This window comes from Medicago sativa, chromosome 4, assembly GCF_051527215.1.
Source record: "Medicago sativa cultivar Bolivia chromosome 4, Bolivia_mono, whole genome shotgun sequence".
NCBI classification, from domain to species: Eukaryota; Viridiplantae; Streptophyta; class Magnoliopsida; order Fabales; family Fabaceae; genus Medicago; species Medicago sativa.
This window is the reverse complement of record NC_140752.1, coordinates 99,741,434-99,763,364: the sequence shown is the minus strand read 5'-3', so window position 1 is coordinate 99,763,364 and position 21,931 is coordinate 99,741,434. Positions and strand designations below refer to the sequence as shown.

Here is a 21,931-nt window from a genome sequence, read left to right as displayed (position 1 = left end):
TGAAACCCCGCTGAATTTTATCAATCTCATCACATATAGTCTTGGGAATTTTAGCATACTGCATATGGTAGTAGGGGATCGTGCTTATAACAGACTTAGCGAGAGTGATCCTACCTGCCAAACTTAAACATTGTTGCTTCCAACCATTCAACTTACGCTGAATTTTATTAACAATATGATTAAACTTGCCTCTCAAACTCCTTCCAGGATCAAGATTAGCCCCAAGATACATGCCCAAGCTATTGACCTGATTAAACCCTGTGTGATGTAAAATATCCTCGCGAAGTTGGGTATCAACATTCTTGGAGAAATATACACAAGTTTTATTTCTATTTATCTTTTGACCAGAGGCTTGACAAAAAGTATCAAGGCAGTGCAAAACACAATGAGCCTGTTCAATTGAGGCTTCTGCAAAAAGAAGAAGATCATCAGCAAAAAGTAAATGAGATATTTGTGGACCATACCTGCCTGCGCGCATAGGAATCCAATATTTCGCTTCTACCTGATCAGCTATCATATGAGACAATCTATCCATACAAATGACAAAAAGATAAGGGGAAAGGGGGTCTCCTCGCCTAATTCCTCTAGTGGGATAAAAGGTATCAGTTTTTTCACCATTCCACATAATTTTGTACGACGGAGACGAAATACAATGATGAATGATTTGAATGACTTGTGGGGGAAATTTGCACTCCTCTAAGCATTTCTCCACAAAATTCCAGTTAAGACGATCATAAGTTTTTTCTAGATCAATTTTGATAGACATGAAGCCTTTTTTACCTTTCATTTTAGACATGGCGTGCACCATTTCTTGAGCCACAATAATGTTGTGGTGTATGTTACGACCTGGAATAAAACTAGACTGGTATGGAGAAATAATACGATCAAGCAAAGGTTTAATCCTGTTAACAATCACTTTAGAAATGATTTTATATATAACATTACATAGGGAAATAGGCCTAAACTGAGAAACAAATTCTGGTTTCTCAATTTTAGGAATCGTCACAATAAGGGTATTATTAATAAAAGAAATGCGAGAAGGATTTACCCAAACCTGTTTGACAAAGTTAAACAAAGAGTCAGCCACCTTATCCCAACAATGTTGGAAGAAGATAGCAGGGTAACCATCTTCACCAGGTGCCTTATGCGGACCCATATCAAACAAAGCTCTTTTGCACTCATTAAGCTGGACATTAGAAATAAGTTTGTTATGGTATTCCCCCACAACATTTGGATAAGTGGTCCAGGAAACAATAGAGTCACGATTAGGAGTATCCTCTTTAAATAAATCCGTATAGAAATTCCGCACAAGATTCTTCAAGATATTTGGGTCATCAATCCAAGCACCAGAGTCATCACGGAGTGTCAAAATTTTATTTTTACGCCTTCTGATGATTGTTTTGGAATGATAATACTTAGTATTTCGATCACCATCTGCAATCCACTTGCTACGAGATTTTTGGAACCAAAGACACTCTTCTTGGTAAAGGGTTATAGCAAGTTGGTCGTGAAGCTCCTTCTCAAGGTTCTCAAGGAAGCTACTGTACCCATAACTGTGACTATTCTGAATCCCGTTTAACCTGGCCAAAAGTTCATTCTTCCTTTTAAAAATATTCCCAAAAGTTTCAGTGTTCCATTCTTTTAGATGAGGGGTAAGGTTAGAAATATTATGAAGCAAATCAAAGCGTTTATCCCATTTCTCATGCATCATCCTATTAAAATCCTCATGAGTGATCCAGGCCGCCTCGAACCTGAAAGGGCGATCCCCTCCATTTGATAATTCCCCCTCCGAAAGAACCATAATAGGATGGTGATCAGACTGCACTCTCGGAAGGACCTTAGCAAAACCTTCATCATATTTTAATCTCCATTCCACATTACAAAGAACACGGTCTAATTTTTTGAAAACTCTGTCACGCCCATTCCATTTTCTCCAAGTAAATTTGGTTCCTATAGTAGTGAGCTCCATCAATCTACAATCATTCATCCAATTAGAAAAATTTAGGCATTTTCTGAGGTCCGGCTGAACTCCTCCTTTTTTCTCATCAGGATTAGCAATCTCATTGAAGTCCCCCATCATAATCCAAGGTTCATGAATATTAGTAGCAAGTCCCCTTAATTGATACCACGTTGTATTTCTTTCATTCTCTCGAGGGCTCGCATAGACCACAGTAAGAAGCCAAGGATCCACACCTTGTTCTCTAACTTGAACGTGGATGAAGTGAAAATTATTCTGGATCACTTCAAAATGAATATCCTGTCTATTCCAAAGTAACCAAATGCCACCAGAGAATCCTTGCGCTTCAGAAACAATGTAATTCTTAAAACCAAGTTTCTTGATTGCCTTCCGAGCAACATTGCCGCTGCACCTAGTTTCCTGCAAAGCCACAACATCCACTTTGTTTTTTCGACAAAAATTATTGAGTGCTCTACGGAAATTTAATCCTTGAGCACCCCTACAATTCCAAGAAATAAATATCATTAAAAAATAAATAAAAGGATACAGGAAATTGATGTGTAAATACCACATCAATTCAATTGCATTTGAGTATCATGGGAGTGTCCCACGTTTTGGTCATCATCATTCATCCTTATAATGGAATCTTGATCATCATTCTTGTTGTTACTAGCACCTGCCAGCAAATTTTCCTCACGTTGATGTGAGTTAAATTCATGTTTTTGTGAAGTTTCCTCTCCAATAATACCATTAGATGAATTGCCATTCAAATCACCTTTCAATGTTGGAACGATAGCACTATTAGACTGAGAGTTATCCACTTTATTACAAGCTTTGACAGCTGGCCCTTTATCTTCATCACAAACAGACTTAGGAGTCCTCCAAATTAAAGTTGTCATGTCCCCACTTTTATTCACACCGCTCAAGCTTTTATTTTTTACCGAATTATCACCGCTAGAACTAGCAACATGAATTGGTTTCCCATTATTTATGCCTATTTTGCTTGTACCAATATCACTTCTAGTTCTTTTTTGTTTATTATTTCCTACTTTAATGCTTGCATTAGTAGAGTTAATTTGGGAGGGTTTGTAACCGCTCCTATTATCATGCATCTGATCATATTTTTCAGCATTCAATTCATTAATTCTTTTCTTAAGATTTTGGAAAGACGTACCTTTCATGTCTCCACCAGCAATGCGTGACCCAACCTTATTGACTCGTTTTTTTCTTACCACTTTAATCCACTCACCATGCAAAGAATCTGGTTCACCATTAATACCCAAGATATCAGTTTTGGACGGAATCTCCTCCATCATTATCCCTGGTTTTTCGGTTTGACCGTTACCCACATTAATGTTGTTACCGTTCTTGTCTGTGAGCGTTTCTTCTGCAACTTCCGGCGCGGTGGTCGTCGGAACAACCACTGATTCTGGTTCAGCTGTTAAAGATTTGTGTTTAGGGGTGCAATCCTTTAAAGTATGGCCATAACAACCACACTGAGTGCAAATAACATGCAATCCCTCATACTGGACATGATACCACTCTCCGTTAATTCCAACTTTTCCCACAACAGGTTTTGTGAGATCAATTTCAACGCATAATCTTGCAAACTTTCCCCTCGCCACTTGCAACGTATGCATGTCGACCTTCACCGGTGTTCCCACCATTGATGCCACTGCCCATAACAAGCTCTCGTCGTAATAAACCAAATTCAAACTCGGAATCCTTATCCAAGCCATTGTTTTATCGATCGTGGCTGTTGCTGCATTGAAATTAGGAGACCATTGACGGAATGCCAAATAATGATCGAAGATCATCCACGGACCACCATTTATCACCTTGTTTTTGTCTTCCTCCTCATCAAATTTGACCATGAAAAATGAATTTTCCACCTCCATGAGATCAAATCCTCCATTAAGTTTTCAAACTCTTTCAAGTCTTGTCTTCATCATGTTGTATCCAATCGATTTTCCGAGAAGTTTCACGATCAAACACCCTTTATACGGAAGACTAAGTTCCTCCATCACTGACTCTTGAACATGAAGCATTGGGAGCAATCTATTTCCCTTTATATGTTCGACCTGTGCAAGTTTCTTCGCCACCAGATCAACTCTTTCCTTTGTAACAGTAGGTTGCGATCCCAAGACCTTGTCTCGGAAGGATATGAGCATGGACTGTTTTGATCCATTTTTATCTCCTGCATCAAGCATTCCCTTGTCACCACTCTTGTCGGGAGGGTCAGGCGGTTTCGAAGACATGGCCGCTGGCCGTGGAGACGTGAAAGTGAAATCCATGAACAAGAAGAAACCCTAGCAGAGCTAAAAAAAAATTGTATTTGGTCAAAGACAAGTTTTTTTCTATCCATATATATATATATATATATATATATATATTAATGAAATGGTGCCACCTTGACCAAAAATAAAAGAAAATAAATGGTGTCACAATATTCCTAACATCGTCCATAATTGTTGCCAGTAATTAAGTTTGTTTTTTTTTAATAGGGATGCAAATTTATTCATTTGCGGGTCTACATCATAAAATAAAAATGGACTCGATTTGGATAAGTTTTTTTTTTTTTTGTTGTTGGAAAAACGATTTCAAATAAACGTGAATCAAATTGGTTGCAACAAATTTTTCGATTCAAACATAATCAATTGAAACTAAAGCAAATTTCGATTAAGAATGAGCAAAAACATTATCGGTTCTTCAAACACGAGAAACTAAAAACGAAGAAAACAAACAGCTAAAACACTTACAATCATTAATAACAAGGCCAAAATAAGAATATTGTAATTGATGGCTAGTGTTGACCACATTAAGAGAATCACCCTCTATAGTAATGTTTACAAAACCCATTCATGAGCAAATTGTTAATTGAAATTCTGTTTTAATGTTACCCTAGGCCATAATAATGTTGATCACATTAAGAAAACCTGATGATGATGTTAATGTAAATATATTATAAAATTGTGTTTTCAATTTTAAATTATGCCATTTTTATTAATTGAATTTGCAACTGTTATGTTTTTGACACATTTCAGATTTTATAATTTGAAACTATATTATCGAAACTAATATAACATAGTTCAAATTATGAAATTTAAAAACCACCATCACAACAAAGAAGTACCATGTTGGTATACAACATTAAGGGGTGGATGATTATAGGCAATTTTTTCCTTAGATACACATTTTCAATGATATTGAAATTATCCAAGTTACAATGAATGAAAATAGGGATGAAGTCGTTGCTAACTAGGGGTGGCAAAATGGGCCTGGCCCGTCGGGCCAGCCCGTTTAACCCGTCATTTTAGGCGGGCTGGGGTAAGATTTTAAGCCCATCTCTCTAGTTGGCCCGCCCCTGTTAAGCCCGCTGAAAAAGCGGGTCATAGCGGGGTGGGGCGGGCTGGCCCGCGAGCTTATTAAACATTCTTTTTTTACTATTAGTGACCGAATTTTTAATTTACACACCCCATAAACAATTGGGCCAAATGATATCAACCCAACCTCAAATTGTCCCAGTCTCTCTGATAGTGATAAGTGATAACTGATTCACCACTAGTCCACTACCTCTAGAAAAAAACTGATTCACCACTGCATTATATTGAGACTTATTTCATGTTGTTGGATTTATTTTGTAATTTGTTTTATGTTGAATGTATGGTGGATTTATTTTGATATTTGTTTAATGTTAGAGTCTTTATATTGAATTTATTTTTTTTATAATAGCAGTGTATTTGTTAATAACAATCGACAAAAAAATATTTTAAAAAATAGACGGGCCAGCCCGCCAACCCGCTAGTCCGCCTTTAGGCGGGGCGGTGTGTGAGTTTGAGCCCACCCCCCCAAGTTGGCCCGCCCCGCCCCAACCCTTTTTTGGCGGGCTAATAGCGGGCTGGGCCTAAACGGGCGGGCTGTGTAACGCCCGTCTTAATTATTTACTTAATTTAATGAGGATTTATATATATATATATATATATATATATATATATATATATATTTATATGATTTAAGAATTTAAATAGTTTGCATAATTTATAGATAAATTATGTGATTTTATAGATTGATGTGAAGTATATTGATGTTGTGAAGTTGTTATGATTGGTGTGACTTATTTTATTATTAAATAAAATAAGTTAAGAGAAATAAAATAAAAATAATAAAAGTGGGGCTGTGTTGTGAGATGAGCAATTTAGTAGTGAGAAGAGTAATATGAAAAGATAAATAGGGCAGACATAAGTTAGTAACAGAGTACGTACGTTTTTGGAGAAAAAGGGAGAAAAAGTCAGAAGAGGAGAACAAGATAGAGAGGGCTGCGATTTCTGCAATTACCAGGTAAGGGTGAGACTAATTTTCAATATTATTAAGGGTATAATTCTATAGGATGAATTTAGCATGATTAGGTTAAGTTTTGGTGAGAATTGAGAATTAGGTTTAGGATCAATTTTGATGAATGAATCAAGAACAGATGTTAGATTGATGCAAAATTAGTGTACAGACCTTAGATATGACTTAAGATGATAATTAGATGCTATTTGGATGAAGGAATCATGAATATAGGTGAAAAGTTGTGATTTTTAGGTTTCTGGCCGTACTGACATTCATCGCTCGCATCTGCGAGCAAGAACACTCGCAACGGCGAGCTAGAACCCAGAGCTCGCATCTGCGAGCAATGCAACTCGCAACTGCGAGTGACCTGTAAGCTCGCAACTGCGAGCAGAATAACTCGCCACTGCGAGTAAGAACTTAGGAACCCAGAATGCACGCTTTTCTCGCCATTGCGAGCAGAGTTACTCGCCACTGCGAGTTAGGCTGTTAGTTGCCCAAAATTGTCCCGATGTGATCCCTTCGCACGTGTAGTCTTGAGTTGACCTTAGAATTAAGTAAGAGAGCTGTTTAGGATGTTTTTATAGACCCTGCAGTCTGTTCAGGTGACTGAGATTAGAAGTGTGGTTGCATGAATGTTATAATGATGCTTTATGGTATTTATGTTGATGTAATTCATACCTTAGATGATGTTAACGCATTCAAATGTTATTAAATGTTGTAATCTTGCTGCTGTTCCCTGCTTTTGACTGTTAGTGTCTTGAAGTTGCATGAGTCGGTCTATGTTGTAGAATTCAAGGAGTGGTCCATGATTATGAGTCGTATGGGTTGTTTATGTTGTTGTCTAAGTTGTTGGAAGTTGAGTTCATTGCATACTCATTAAAGTTGGGGGCTTTAGGCCCGGCAGCCTTTGTGCTCATTAAAGTTGGGGGCTTTAGGCCCGGCAGCCTTTGTGCTCATTAAAGTTGGGGGCTTTAGGCCCGACAGCCTTTGTGCTCACACGTTGAAGAGCCTATTATGCTCATTTTGTTGTTGATTGGTACCACATGCATTTGCATATCAAGAAGTTTCATGATGTTTAAGTTGTCAAGTTGTTGTTGAGTTGATAGAGTTGCATGGTCAAAGATGAGTTGTGTTGTCAAGTTGTTGTTGAGTTGATAGAGTTGCATGGTCAAAGGTGAGTTGTGTCGTCAAGTTGAGTGTTAAGTTGATTATGATTTGTGATGAAAATTAGTAATGGTATTTGATGATTGTATTTGTTATGAAATGAAAAATATGATAATTGTTAATTGTTGATATGTTATTAATGTTTAAGTTGTTAAATGCATTTTATTGGATTATATGCTTAATGTATTGATTATGAAATCTCACCCTTTCTGCGTATATGTTGCCTCGACCGTGGGTAATGTGCAGGTAATAAAGATTAGAGGCGTTCGTGAGTAGACTCCTCACTTGGTGTCTAGGTGCTCTGATACGTAACGGGATGGGGGCTTGCTTTTACTTCTATTCCTTACGTGTCTCTTTTATGAACTAATTTATGAGATTTTCCAATAAGGCCTGCGTGCCAAGACTTTTAAATGTTGAACTATTTTCCGCTGCAACAGTTTAAGATTTTCATGATGTTGAATTGAAGGATAATTATTATTATCTGTTTGAGATGTTAAAGTAGTGTGTGACATTCCGTTATGAATTAAATACTCTGATTTTAAATGAAATTTTTATGTTGGGAAAACGGGGTGTTACAGGCTGGCCCGTATTGCCATCCCTATTGCTAACATGTAACTCTAAGGATTTTGTCTTGTAGTAAAAAAAAAAGACTTGAATTCAGTTTGTTTTAGGTTCAAACCTTGATAGTATTCTTAGAAGAAGGTATATGTAAATTCATTTATAAATACTTTTTGAGTCTTGACTACTTTGAATTGGAACATCATCCTCTAAAACTCTTCATTTTCTCGGATTTTACAATTCAAAATCGGCGTGCACAAGAAAGTTGGAGGGTGGGAAAAGAAATTTTGAAATTAACATAAGAAAATGGGCTTTTAAAGCAACAGAAGAGTGAGGGCGCTGGAGTTAGAGCACTCCTCTTTACCCAACAGTTATTGCTCGCTCCCAACTGAACAACCCAAAATACCCGTGCGTGAGTTAACTTACACAAGTGTTAATTCCAACTTGACTTAAGTTGCGCATGCGTTACTTAGTTAACGCAGGGGTATTTTCGGTATTCAGTTGGATGCGAGCAAAATGTGTTTGGTAAAGAGAAGAATTCCTGGAGTTATCCATCCGTTCTCGCATACGGAAACACGATTACGATTACCAAACCAACTTCTTCTTCTTCTCCATTCGGAAAGTGATTATGCAAAATCCACTTTTTCTCCATCTGAAACGTGATTAGCGAAACCCACTTCTCAGTTCTTCGTCGTTCTTATTCCACTTCCTTTTGGTTAGTGTTTTTCATCTCTGTTCTTGTTAATTTTTGTCATTTGATGTATTAGCTTCATGACACACAAAATTGCTCGAGTTAAATTTGATTCGGTAAAGATGCTAATATTTAGGATGAATTTGGGTATATAATTTTAGTATTGATGGAAGAATCAGGGTTTTAAAGTCTATGCTTTTGTTCTGATGAAATTGATGTTTTCAATTACTACAAGTTTTCTATGAATTTCATACTAAAAGGAGATAGATAAACTGTGACGATGATAACAAGGCTGCACTGCAGTGTTGTTCATTCATACCATACCATAAACCCTTTTCTATGAAATGAGTTTTTTCAATTTTTGTTATTCGAATCTTTATTGATTTTGTTTCCCTTTCTCAGTGAAGAAGAAGAAGAACAATATGTCGTCTCTATTCCTTAAAGCATTACCTTTGACGACCCTTCGACGCACCCCATCAATTTTCTTTCTCTCTAGACTTTCCAAAACCATTCCAACTTTAATTTCCACAACCAGAACCCTTTCCTCTGTTTCTGCTTCAATACAACAACAACAACCACCACTTCCTTCTGAAACAGAAACTCTCATTTCCACTGCCAAACCACTCAACGAATCCCTTCAATGGGTTTCAAGAACTCATCATTGCGGCCAATTAACTTCCAACGATGTCGGCAAAACTGTTCGTCTTTGTGGATGGGTTGCACTTCACAGAGTCCACGGTGGACTCACCTTTCTCAATCTTAGAGACCATACCGGCATTGTTCAGGTTACAACACTTCCAGATGAATTTCCGGTTGCGCATTCTGCAATCAATAACCTTAGATTGGAGTATGTGGTTGCCATTCAAGGTGTTGTTAGGCCTCGTCCAAATCAATCAATCAACAAGAAGATGAAAACTGGCTTCATTGAGATTGCTGCAAATGAGGTTCAACTGTTAAATTCTGTCAATGCAAAGTTACCATTCTTAGTTACTACAACCGATGATGCCAAAGATTCTCTTAAAGAGGAAGTCCGATTGAGGTAAGTGTTCCACGCTACTTGTCATTGCTTATTTATATTCATGTTTGTTGGTTTCTCATAGAAGTTACAATCTCACTAGTTTTAGGTTTTATTGTTTTTTCTATCAATGCTATTCTCCATGTTTGCATGTTATTAAGTCTTTTATTTACTAAATTTCGTTTCATACTTATCGTTAATTTTAGTTCAAATGCGAGAATTTTGTGCCGAGCCTATCACAATTTTCCGTACTATGCAAGTGTTTTAGTTTTAGATTCGTAGGTTAAAACTATAGTGGAGAAAAATTCCAAAACATAGAGACATGTAATATTAACAACTTCTATTTCTGGCTTCATAAGGCAAACATAGTTTAATCAACTGAGGGTAGGCAAACATATGCCAAAGCAAAACAAAGTAGAAATGTCAAAATCCATATTTTATTGCAGAACAAAAGTTGTAGGGTCTCTTTGGATAGAGGGGTTAGGAGGGGAGGACTTCCTTTTCTTTTTTAAATTATGAACACTATAAACTGTTTTTTTAAATCAATTAAGGGTGTGTTTGGTAAAAAGAAGCTATAAGCTAGCTGATAGCTGATAGCTGAAAAGCTAGCTGGTAGCTGATGGCTGATAGCTGATAGCTTATAGCTGAAAAGTTAGCTTATTAAAATAAAAATGTTTGGTAAAATTAGCTGTTCAAGTGGCTGATAAATATAAAATGACGTAAAAGGACAATCTTTTTTTTATAAATCATATATACAATTTTTATTAATTAATGTATTTCTTTTTAAATGTTTAAATTTATTTCAAAATATATTCATCTCCCAAATGATAAATGTATTTATGAATTCAATTGACATTTTTTATTTAACAAAACTTTCTTTTAATGAATTTTACTCTAAACTTTTATTGTAAATTTTATATAAAATTATTTATTATTGAATTAAGAGTATGTAAAAAAGAAAGTGAACAAGAAAATTTGAAAAAGATTGTGGGAAGTTTTTTTTAAAAGTGGGCAATTGAATAAGAATGTGAGTAGTTTTTTAATTAAAATTAAATTAAACTATATTAATAAAAGGTTAAAATTGGAAGAAAATATAAAAAGCTACCAGCTACTACCTCCGTCCCGGTATAATTGACCTACTTTGGTTTTTCATACAAATTAAGAAAAGTGTATAAATAAAGGGGAAAGTAGAATATATTGTATTGGGAATGATAAAAGTAGTATTATTTAGTGTTATATTGTATTGGGAATGATGAAAGTTGTATTGAAAATTGAAATGAGTCAGTTATTTTGGGACACTTTTTTTTAGAAAATGGGTCAGTTATTCCGGGACGGAGGGAGTATAAGCTAAAAAGCTACTTGAAATAGCTTCTCAAAAAACGCTATAAGCTCATGAGAAAAGCTTGTTACCAAACACATCACGTTTTCATCCAACAAGCTTATAAGCTAATCCAAGAAGCTATAAGCTAGCTTTTTTGTGTTACCAAACACAGCCTAAGTGTGATTGAACCATTATTATATGATCATCAATCATGATGTTCTTTTACTTTTTTAAACATGGCAAATATATATCAAAATATAGACTTAGCCCACCAACACCCCCCCCCCCCCCCCCCCCCCCCCACCCCCCCCCCCCCCCCCCCCCCCCACCCCCCCCCCCCCCCTCTCCCTCCCAAACAGACCCTTAGAAAAATTCAACATTATTGCTATTCACCAAGCATCATATGATGCTCATTATTAGACCACAATGTTTGTTAATAGTGCTTTCTAATGCTTTAGCTCTGCATTAGGTAGTTTACATGGAGGAGAAAGAGTTTCTAATTGATAGCCTTCAAAGTTCTAATCAGATTTTAGTCTAACACAGCCCTTATTTATTCTCAATCTTGTGATCTAGTGCTATTCATCCTTTACTGCCATGACTTTGAGCTAGTGTTGCACAATAGTTATTCAATTATTACATTAGTCTTGTACCCTAAAAAAAAGTCATCATTAATTGATTATTTTACCCTCCGAAAACATAAACAGCAAGGCATTTGGAAAAATATACATTAGTTCAACACCGACTGATGCAACAAAATGCAGCGCAGATCAATTTAAAATATTACAATACTAGAAATTAAATTAGAACTATTGAAGGTCCACGGGTCTGGGCTGTTCCGGTCTTCAATCAGCATACTGTCACGGTTTTTCACTGGTAAGACCAGCATTCTGTCATTGTTTTTCATGGTATCCTTTGTTGAAATCTGTAATGTCTAGGTTTTGTAAGGCATGTCCTTGCTTTGTAAGGTATTCATATCTAGGTGGAAGCTGTGATGAGTTTTTATTTTTGAAGCTTGAAATCGAGTTTTAAAGTGGAGAATTTCTTACTGTTTCAAGTTTTGGTGAAGTCTGTTAGTTATTCTGGTGGGAGGCTTTTCTTTGGTTTTATGAGTTAGGTGCGAAGGAGTTAGGTACATTTTTAGCCTGTTCGGGTATTGCCTTGTGTGCCTACTGCTGGAAATTTTGCTTGTGGGGATTTGTTCTTGGTTTTGTCTGTTCTGTGTCCAGCTTGCCTCCTTGGTTGGCTTTTGTTTGTATTGTTTCATCCTAGTACATCTCGTGCGTGAGTGTGGTTTTAGTATAAGTTGCTCTATAACTGCTTTTGGTATTATTTTTTTTTTTACCAAATGACTGCTTTTGGTATTAATTCCTCATTTGATTGTAAAATTATGCTATTTTATCAAGTTTAATGATGTGGTTGAATGTTCTTCTGACACATGTTTGATTGTGGTTGATGTTTTCATTTGTCTTACCTCCAATTGTAATTTATTGACGAGATGAGATGAGAGATTTATTGCTTACAATTAAGAATTTTTAGGTATCGATATCTTGATCTAAGGAGGCAACAAATGAATTCTAACATGTTGCTGCGGCATAATGTGGTTAAACTCATGCGAAGATATCTAGAAGACATACATGGTTTTGTGGAGGTACTATCCAGTAGGTTCATCATTTGAATTTTTGAGTCTATTGCACATCGTACTTCGGTTGTTGGTATTTGGTATCCTGTGTTGATCTTTACCTTTTTTGTTCATAAGGTAGATTGAAACTCCAATACTGTCAAGATCCACACCAGAAGGTGCCCGGGATTATTTAGTTCCATCAAGAATCCAGGTATTTAGATTTTTTCACCTATTGCATGGGATTGTTATTTCATTATATTTGTCTAACATTTTACTAGTCTTTCTTTCTCTTTGTTTGGTATGGATTTTAGTTACAATAGAGCAAATAAGTCGACAGACTTTAAAAATATTGGTCTCGTCAGAAGTTCATCCAGGCAATTAGATTTATCTTTTGCATAATCAGATCAATTAATTGTTTTTTCAAACGCTCAATTGGATATTGCGATGTTGAATTTAGTAGTTGACAGGATTTATGATCCCAGCTTCAAAAGATATTTACTACCTATACCTCAATGGCATTAATGTAGAACGTATGCAGATTTGCCTTGTGCATGTGCGCACAAAGGACATTCCTTTTATATATATCTGTTGTGTTTTGACTGTGTAGAAATGATTGCAAAAATTGTAGTATTTTCCCATAAGTAAGTTGTTTGTATCATGGCACTGAATTTTTATTTTATTTTATTTTATTGGATTGGCATAACATCTTTTATGAGAAGAGCATTGCTAAGATGAAAAGCAATATGAATGTTTTATCTATTTTTTAAGAGATGTAATTTATTTTACGTTTTGTTGATTCTGTCACATGAATTACGAAGCGAGGAACATTCTATGCCTTGCCACAAAGCCCTCAGCTATTTAAGCAAATGCTAATGGTAGCTGGTTTTGATAAATATTATCAAGTAGCAAGGTATAATATTCTTTTATTTTTGGCAAAATTACACAATTAGTCCCTTAACTTTATTTTAGGTAACACTTTTGTCCTTTATCTTTTTTTTGTCACGATTTAGTTCCTTATGTTATAAAATGACAACATCTTATCATTTTTTATGAGATTTTTTTCAAAGAAATTTGATTTTCTAGGCTTGTATGATGAAGATTTGCGTTTGTCTATGAGTTTGATGAATTTTTTTTGGAGTTTTTGATTATTTTTTTCATAAAAAAGGATAACTATGTTGTTATTTTATAACATAAAAAAGATAAAGGACGAAAGTGTTACCTAAAATTAAATTAAGGGACTAATTGTGTAATTTTGCCTTTATTTTTTATTTATTTTGAGGTTATTTGTATCCTGGCTTATGTTATGGAGGTTTGTAAAAACTCTTCCCTTTTTCCCATAAAAAAAGCATTTGGTTGTGTGATTTACATAAACCAAGAATACAGAATGCTTGCTTTTATAAGCTAAACCAAAATTACAATAAAAAGATTGTGATGTAAGTGACCATTTTTCTTTCTGGATTAAATGCAATTCACCTTTTGCAGATGTTTTCGGGATGAAGATCTAAGAGCTGATAGACAACCTGAGTTCACACAACTAGATATGGAGATGGCTTTTACTCCTTTAGAGGATATGTTGTCTCTTAATGAAGAGTTGATCAGAAAGGTTAGTTTATGCCATCTATAATCATATTCATTTTATCCACAATTTTGAAGTAATGGAAACATATATTAAATAAAAATTTAGAATGGAGGAACAAGGTATCAACAGATGATAACTTCTTTTGGTGATTTGAAATGTCAAATGATACTATTAAAGATTTAGAAGCAGGTATTGATATTTGCAGTCTCACTTATTTCAAGAAAAGATATATGTTGAAATGGGAAGGTGTTAATGTTTGTAGATTTTGTTTGATATAGATCTTTTGTGGACGTGGTTTTACATAAAGAAAACCATAAAAATTGAATCATGTATATTATGGCTAATTTTGAAGTTGGTTTTTATTGCAGGTTTTTCTTGAAATTAAGGGCGTGGAATTACCAAACCCTTTCCCCAGGCTTACATATGCTGAAGCAATGAATAGATATGGTTCGGACCGTCCAGATACCAGATTTGATCTAGAATTAAAAGATGTAATGATCTTTATTTCACCTCCTCCATAATACTTTTGTGGTTTGTAGCATATGGTAGTTTCTATGATATAGCTTGCTGTAATCCTGTGTTGAATCACTGCTTGTGTTTTAGTTTGTATTGCCATAACTTACCTAGATTTGCTTCATCTTGCTAAGATATAACTTTTCATTGGCTGGCAGGTATCTGACATTTTCTCAGGGTCTTCCTTCAAGGTTTTCTCTGATTCCTTGGAGTGTGGTGGTGTTATTAAAGTAATTTGTGTACCTTCTGGTGCAAAAAAGTACTCAAATTCAGTTCTTAAGAAACCTGGTGCACAGGGTGGTATTTACAACGAAGCACACAAATCTGGTGCAAAGGGTTTACCTTTTCTCAAGATCACGGAGAATGGTAAATTAGCAATTCCCTATCAAAACTCAATTTTATGATATTTTGAGAGATGTTTGTTATATTCCTGTGTTTATTGTGTAATCCTTTGATTTTAGGGGATATTGAGGGAATTTCTGCTTTAGTATCAAGTATGGATTCTGCAACTAGAGAGGATTTATTAAGGCGATGCTCTGCAGGACCAAGTGATCTGATTTTATTTGCAGTTGGTCATCATGCATCTGTAAATAAAACTCTAGATCGTCTTAGAGTTTATGTGGCTCATGAATTAGGTTTGATCGACCATGTAAGTTGGTATCTGCTTTTTAAATGAATTTTTTTCTCTATCTTTCTCCATCAATCATTTCACTTATGTTATCTAGTTATTTTTGTTTGAATTTTAGGCCAGACATTCAATTTTGTGGATTACCGACTTTCCAATGTTTGAGTGGAATGATTCGGAGCAGAGGCTTGAGGTCAGTTTTGCTTTTAATAACATCCAGCAATGCATTTCTTAATAAATAGGATATCTGGTTATGTTTTCTATTATTCTTTTCATTATTCTTAATTATGGGTTTGTGCAGGCTCTTCATCATCCTTTCACTGCACCAAATCCTGAAGACATGAACAACCTTGCATCGGCTCGTGCATTGGCTTATGACATGGTTTACAATGGGGTGGAGGTGATCGAGATTTATTTCTATTTTCTTTCCTCTCCCTTTAACTTGTGAGCCTTACAATTTTGCGACTGATACTCACTCAATATATTATACTTTGTCAGATTGGCGGGGGGAGTTTGAGAATTTATAAACGCGACATACAACAAAAGGTTTTGGAGACTGTAGGCATCTCAATGGAGCAGGCTAGTACATGCGACTCCATTCCTAGTCTTATTTATGTTTTTCATTTAGTTTCTATCTTTTCATATTTATTAAGTGAGTTGATGTTGGCTGGAAAAATTTAGACTAGAATTATGTAACATTGGTTTCTTGTGCTCTATTTGTTTTTCTGGCTACACTTTCCACTGTGTTGTTATTATAATAAAAAGTTTTAGTACCTTCCACTGAAGTATCTTGCTATCTTGGTGTAATATTGCAATTCAACCAAATTTTGGGAGAACAGGAAGTACCATTTTATTAAAAACAAGAAAATCAACACCAAATAGTTTTCTTGAAAGAGTTGCAGAAAGATTTAGAAAGCAGAAAAATGTTAGAGCAGGAAGGTCGATACAAGAGGGAATCATAAGAATAGATATGATTTCACAAATTGCCTAACTTCCCCACTCACCCCACTCTAACACATATGCCCTCACATGTATCCGGGAGGGTATACAACTTAGATTTGGTTACTTTGGGTGATTGGGTCTACAACTTTTCCTTGGGCTCCCAATGGTATGAAAAATACAAGCCTATGACAATTTTACTTTAGGCTTTCCCGAAAAGTAGAGAGGAGATTGTGCAAAAAAAATAAAAATAGTAAGTGGAGTTACTATACGAATGTGTTTGGATTACATCACACGGGACGGGACAATTGATTCATTCAAGGTAGTCAAAATCTTGATTTTACGCATGATCGGTAAGGTGAAGTAAAACCGTAAATTGTATAATCGTAACATTAATCGTAAGATTATACAAAACTCATAAATATCAAATATATGCACATAAATCAAAATGTATGCATGTAAATTAGCATAAGTAAGACAAAACCTTTACATCACACTTGAAAAGTTAAGTAAATTTTAATTCATACGCATAGCTCACATTGCAACATAGTTGCATAACACTTACATAATTTAAACTTGAAACACTTACGTAATTATAACAATAACACACACATAACAACAACATAACACTTGAAATACTTATGTAATTCAAACGTTAAATCAAACTCATAAGTCTCAAACGTTAATATCTATGGGAAATGCTAACAAGTGCCCTAAGGGCACATATTAAAGAATAAAAAATAGAAATATTGTCTTGGAAGTGGTGTATTCAATTCATTGAAAGTTAAAAAATTGTTCTTTCCTAGACAATACTTCTATATTTGGTTCCTTAACGTGTGCCCTTTTCAATTTTCTGACATGTTAATGCGAACTGCAGTTTTGACTTTTTTTTCTGATGTGATCTGTGCCACAGTCAATCTTACCGGTCCTTATATTTTGGAAATAGGGTAGAATGCTTATATTTATAATGCCTTCAAGGCATGCCTGGCTTGGACTGATCTGAATTATGCATTATAATTTCTTTTTCAGGCTGAAGCTAAGTTTGGATATCTTCTTGAAGCTCTTGACATGGGGGCTCCGCCACATGGTAAGTCTTCTAAAATGATTTATAGCCCCATTCCTCCCTTGTCGATAAACTGGATTATCTTATTAGAGTAGCATTTGTCTGTGCACAACCATATCGAGGAAAGGGAAAAAGGCCAGTTTTCTTTATTTATTGAAGTAGCATTTATCACTAACTGCAAGGTAGTGGCAGTTTAGACAAGGGTATTTCTTTTGCACTGCTTTCATCGCTCTTTTTGAGAATTGAAATGATCACAACACAATCAATGGCATTTGCTATTATCACTAATGCGGGAACCACGTATTAACGCTGATCCTGAAAACATGTATATGGCAATAGATATATGATAAGACAGTCATCTAACGTTTATTATAAGCCAAACTTATGTTAAAGCTACAGCTGCAGAGACAGGAAATAGTTCAAGCAATTTTATTGAAGGTGAAAGAACTTAGTGAATAGAATGATGTGGCACTAACTCTTCTAATGTTGTCTCATTTCACAAATCAGTTATAAGTATATAAGTAATATAATATTACTTTCCATTCCCACTAAACTGAAAACATTTCAATAAAAACATCTAATATTTATCAAGTTGAAATTTAATTGGCATATATTTATTTTAGCACTACTCTAAAAACATGAGGCGCACAAATTGTATCTCAATATGTTTAACAGCAGTTGATTTTATCGATGATTATTATTTATATATCAAATGCAGGAGGCATAGCTTTTGGTCTGGACAGATTGGTTATGTTGCTAGCTGGGGCTAATTCAATCAGGGATGTCATTGCTTTCCCAAAAACAACAACTGCACAGTGTGCCCTCACGAGATCACCTTCCGAGGTGGATCCCCAACAGCTGAAAGATCTTTCAATCACTACATAGATAGGCGTTTAACTCTTCATAGTTCTGTTGCTTATACCCATTTTTGTACTCTTTTAAAGAATGATTTATGGACATTTAAATAAATCAACATGTATTTTTAAGAGCGGTACCATATAAACCTACATTTCCATATTGTATCACATTTTTTTCGAGCCTAAGAAAATCATGTTGATTTTAGTTAAGTCCAGTTGGACTTGATTACAATTTTCCGCTCCTATTACTCACAGGAGGAGCGAGTGGTGGAAAAAAAAAGGAAGTCTAAGAACACCATGAGAAGTTATCTAGATAAAAGGGATATGTTTATTTGTGGCTTGTTTTAAGAGTTTTTATATCTCTGGCTTTTGAATTTAAATTTTTTTTAATAAGTGTGTTCTTTGATGAATATGCTATCCATTCATCAAAGGGTGTATGCATAAATGAGTGCATGTAGGAAATGTTACATTCCTTCATTGAGTCTTTTTGAAGAGTTATTTATTCTTTATCAAAAGGCAAGGATAGGTTTACAAAAAGAATCACACTATGTGCAGATTGAAAGCCAAACGTTTCTGCACCCAAAATCATTTTCTTTTTTCGCTTTTGCGCAAAGAGAATGAAGAAAACTATTATATCCTATAATTATACTCTGCAACTTATTATTATCAATGGTGAAAATGAATTGATTATGGAACTATCAATGAAGTGGGCTGGGAATCCTAACATTATAGTTGCAGTTAAAGCATTTGGATTGCGAGCAACAAAGAATTCAACATTCGAACTTGCATCCCAACACATCAAATGTCATTGCAGATACCAAGTGAGTTGTACTTACGGAACAACACTTCCATGTCATTAATATAATTCTTGTTCTTGACCGACTACAAAGAAATATTGCTCTCGAACGGTCACTACTATTAGCAACTTGTGATTTAGATATATTTTCCAAATGGATCACAAAATAAAATAGTTGTTGATTTAGAAACTAATTCGAAAAATCAGTCTCTAGAAACACTCAAATATTTCACTCACTAAATTGATCACAAAATACTAAAATTTTAGCATTGATATTATCTCACTTTTTTTTTTCTTCAGGAAATTATAAAAGATCAGGTTGCAAAAATGTATTTGTGGCCTAAGGCCTTAGAGGTGCAAATAATGGATCCATCAAACTATGTATCTTTGTTTCTTCCTTTTATGAGTTTATAACATTATAATTGGGTGTTAATTAGATTGGCTAATTATACTTGGTTAATTTGTTATTGACATGGAAAAACCAGTTGGAATTCTACATGTGAAGGTTGTGAAGAAAGAAAGATATAATGGGAGCATTAGAATGTTGGACCATTTTTACAAATGTAAGAGTTTGGAAAAATTAAAATACAGCTAATCTCCCAACACATTTTGCTCGCGCCCAACTGAAATACCAAAAATACTCATGCGTTACTCAACTAACGTACTTAACTAACGCAAGTGTTAAAATCTGCGCAACTTAATTCACGCTGCGTGAGTTAACTCACGCTGCGTTAGTTAACTAACACACGTTATATTCCTGCCTGAAAAATAGAGTTAGCTTCTGAAAGTCATGAAGCCAATTTTCAATCTACGATTGCATTATTTTGGCTTTTTATCTCTCGCTTAAATTACTCGAGATGATTGCTAGCAGGTAAAAATATTTATTCTTTTCCCCTTGATCTTGTACAACACTACGAAACAAATTATAGTTCTTTCCTTTTCTTTTCCCCTTGGTCAATTGCAAATATTCTTTTCCCCTCATGTCAGATATTTGGACATTCTGTTAAGAATTGTAAGTTTCAGACTCGAAAAGCTTCAGCTTCTGTGCCCAAGCACAAAATGCAGTATGTTGCCAAGCCTAATACATCAAGTTCTGAAGTAGAAAAGGTTGATGAAGTTCTCACACTTCATACAGAATCAACTCCAAACAACACTGGAGGATGTAGTGAAGTTGTAGAAGAGGATCCTCTGATTACTGATATGATTAGGTCTAAAGAGACAACGGTTATTGCGCCTTTCAACGATGTTGTCCTTCTTGAAGAGTTGTGCGAGAAAGTGGTAGCAGAGCCTATAAGAGATGTTGTCCTTCTTGAAGAGTCGTGCGAGGAAGTGGCAGCAGACTCACTTCCTTTAAGAGATCTTGGTAAGTCCATAGTGGTGACGGACCCTAACTTGTCAAATTTTAATGCAAATGTTATTCATGATATGCAAGTTTTAGGGATTATCAGTGCTCCTACTACAGCCCAACAAGCTATGAATTTCTTAAGTGATTCATGGGCTAATATGTCTCAGAATGAAGAGATCGATGATTTGGCTGATCATCAATTTCAATTGGTGGTTCCAAGAAAAAAGAAAAAGTCAAAGCTGGTGACTGAGGCTAGCAAAGGGTTCAAGGTTGGTTCTTCCAACAGAGCGCCTCACTAGTTTTTAAGGGATAATGGTCCCTCTTGCTTTTAGTTCGCTCTATCTCTTTTGGTCTTTCTTTTTGCTGTTTCTTGGAGGGTTTCGGTTTATGTCCCCCCTCTTTTTTTTTTTCTTCTGTACTTTTATCTTTCTTTTAATATAATTATGGGTTTATGTCCCTATAATCTTTTGCTTAAATTTTTTTTTTGCAAATTTCTTGGGATCTTTGGTCAATTGCAAATTCCAATATTATACAGTGATCTTCGGTTGATAAGATGCTAGAAATTGAGACGTGTAGAGAAAGAATATGTTGAGATTGGAAAATCTGATATTATACAGTGCACTTCAGAAGCTAACTCATGTTGTTGTTTTTGAGCTTGACTTAAGTCACTATAACCTACGCGAGTTAAAGCGTGACTTAAGTCACGCAGGGGCATTTTGGAAAGTTCAGTTGGGCGCGAGCAAAATATGTTGGGTGAAGAGCAGAATTCGAAATTTTACCAGGTACCCCAACACTTATACATTCTCCCTTACAAACCATCTAAAATTCCAATTTTACACCTTTTAGCATTTGACTTCACCCTACAAAAATAATTTCCAGAATTTTAGTCATATTTCACCCCACTAAAATTTCGGAAAACTTTTCTCTGTGGTTCAGTTTACCATCTTACTCTACAATTGAAAATGAAAATGAGTAATTTTGGAGATTTTTTCAATCGAGTATGGGTGTGTTTGGTAAAAATAAGCTATAAGCTATCTGATAGCTGAAAAGCTAGCTTATAGCTGATGACTGATAGCTGATAGCTTATAGCTGAAAAAATCGCTTATTAAAATTAATGTGTTTGGTAAAATTGGTTGTTGAAGTAGCTGATAGATATAAAAAGACATAAAAGTACATATCTATTTTATTTATTTTTTTTGTTTATAAACAATTTTAATTAATATATTTATTTTGAAATATTTTAATTAATTTCATCTTTAAAATGGTAAATGTGGTATTAAATTAAATTGTGATTTTTGTGTAATTAAACTTTTTAACTTTGATATAATATATCTTTTTTAAAAGAACTTTCATATAATATATCTTTTTAATTTTTTGCAAATTATATTGGTTAATTTGAAATTATAAATAGTATGTAAAATAATAGATTGCAAGAGGGTCTATATGTATAAATGGAAAAAAGAAAGTGCATGACTGTTAAGCAAACCGAAAAAGAAAAAAGAAAAAAAAAGTGGCAGTTACTTTGATAACGTGGGTTTAGTGGTCACTTATTTTT

General features: G+C 34.9%; 1 protein-coding gene and 1 long non-coding RNA gene across 3 annotated transcripts; both read left to right on the top strand.

Annotated features, from left to right (window-relative positions):
• Positions 1 to 8,568: 8,568 nt before the first annotated feature.
• Positions 8,569 to 18,467, top strand: LOC146934637 (tRNA synthetase class II (D, K and N) family protein). 2 transcript variants are annotated; one of them, XM_085706539.1, is made up of 14 exons: positions 8,569 to 8,726; positions 9,105 to 9,741; positions 12,575 to 12,686; positions 12,799 to 12,870; positions 13,478 to 13,569; positions 14,142 to 14,262; positions 14,607 to 14,729; positions 14,910 to 15,117; positions 15,213 to 15,400; positions 15,498 to 15,569; positions 15,678 to 15,776; positions 15,875 to 15,955; positions 17,345 to 17,402; positions 18,097 to 18,467. In XM_085706539.1, the coding sequence occupies exons 2-14, from the start codon at positions 9,125 to 9,127 to the stop codon at positions 18,261 to 18,263; spliced, it is 2,010 nt and encodes a 669-aa protein (XP_085562665.1). In that variant the 5' UTR covers positions 8,569 to 8,726; positions 9,105 to 9,124; the 3' UTR covers positions 18,264 to 18,467. The 2 variants fall into 2 exon arrangements, with proteins under 2 accessions (XP_085562665.1, XP_085562664.1); XM_085706538.1 differs by having other exon boundaries at positions 12,566 to 12,686.
• A 487-nt stretch (positions 18,468 to 18,954) lies between these two features.
• On the top strand, positions 18,955 to 19,464 carry LOC146934636 (uncharacterized). The gene is made up of 2 exons (XR_015007836.1): positions 18,955 to 19,056; positions 19,332 to 19,464. It is a non-coding gene; the product is annotated as an uncharacterized LOC146934636 (long non-coding RNA).
• Positions 19,465 to 21,931: the final 2,467 nt, after the last annotated feature.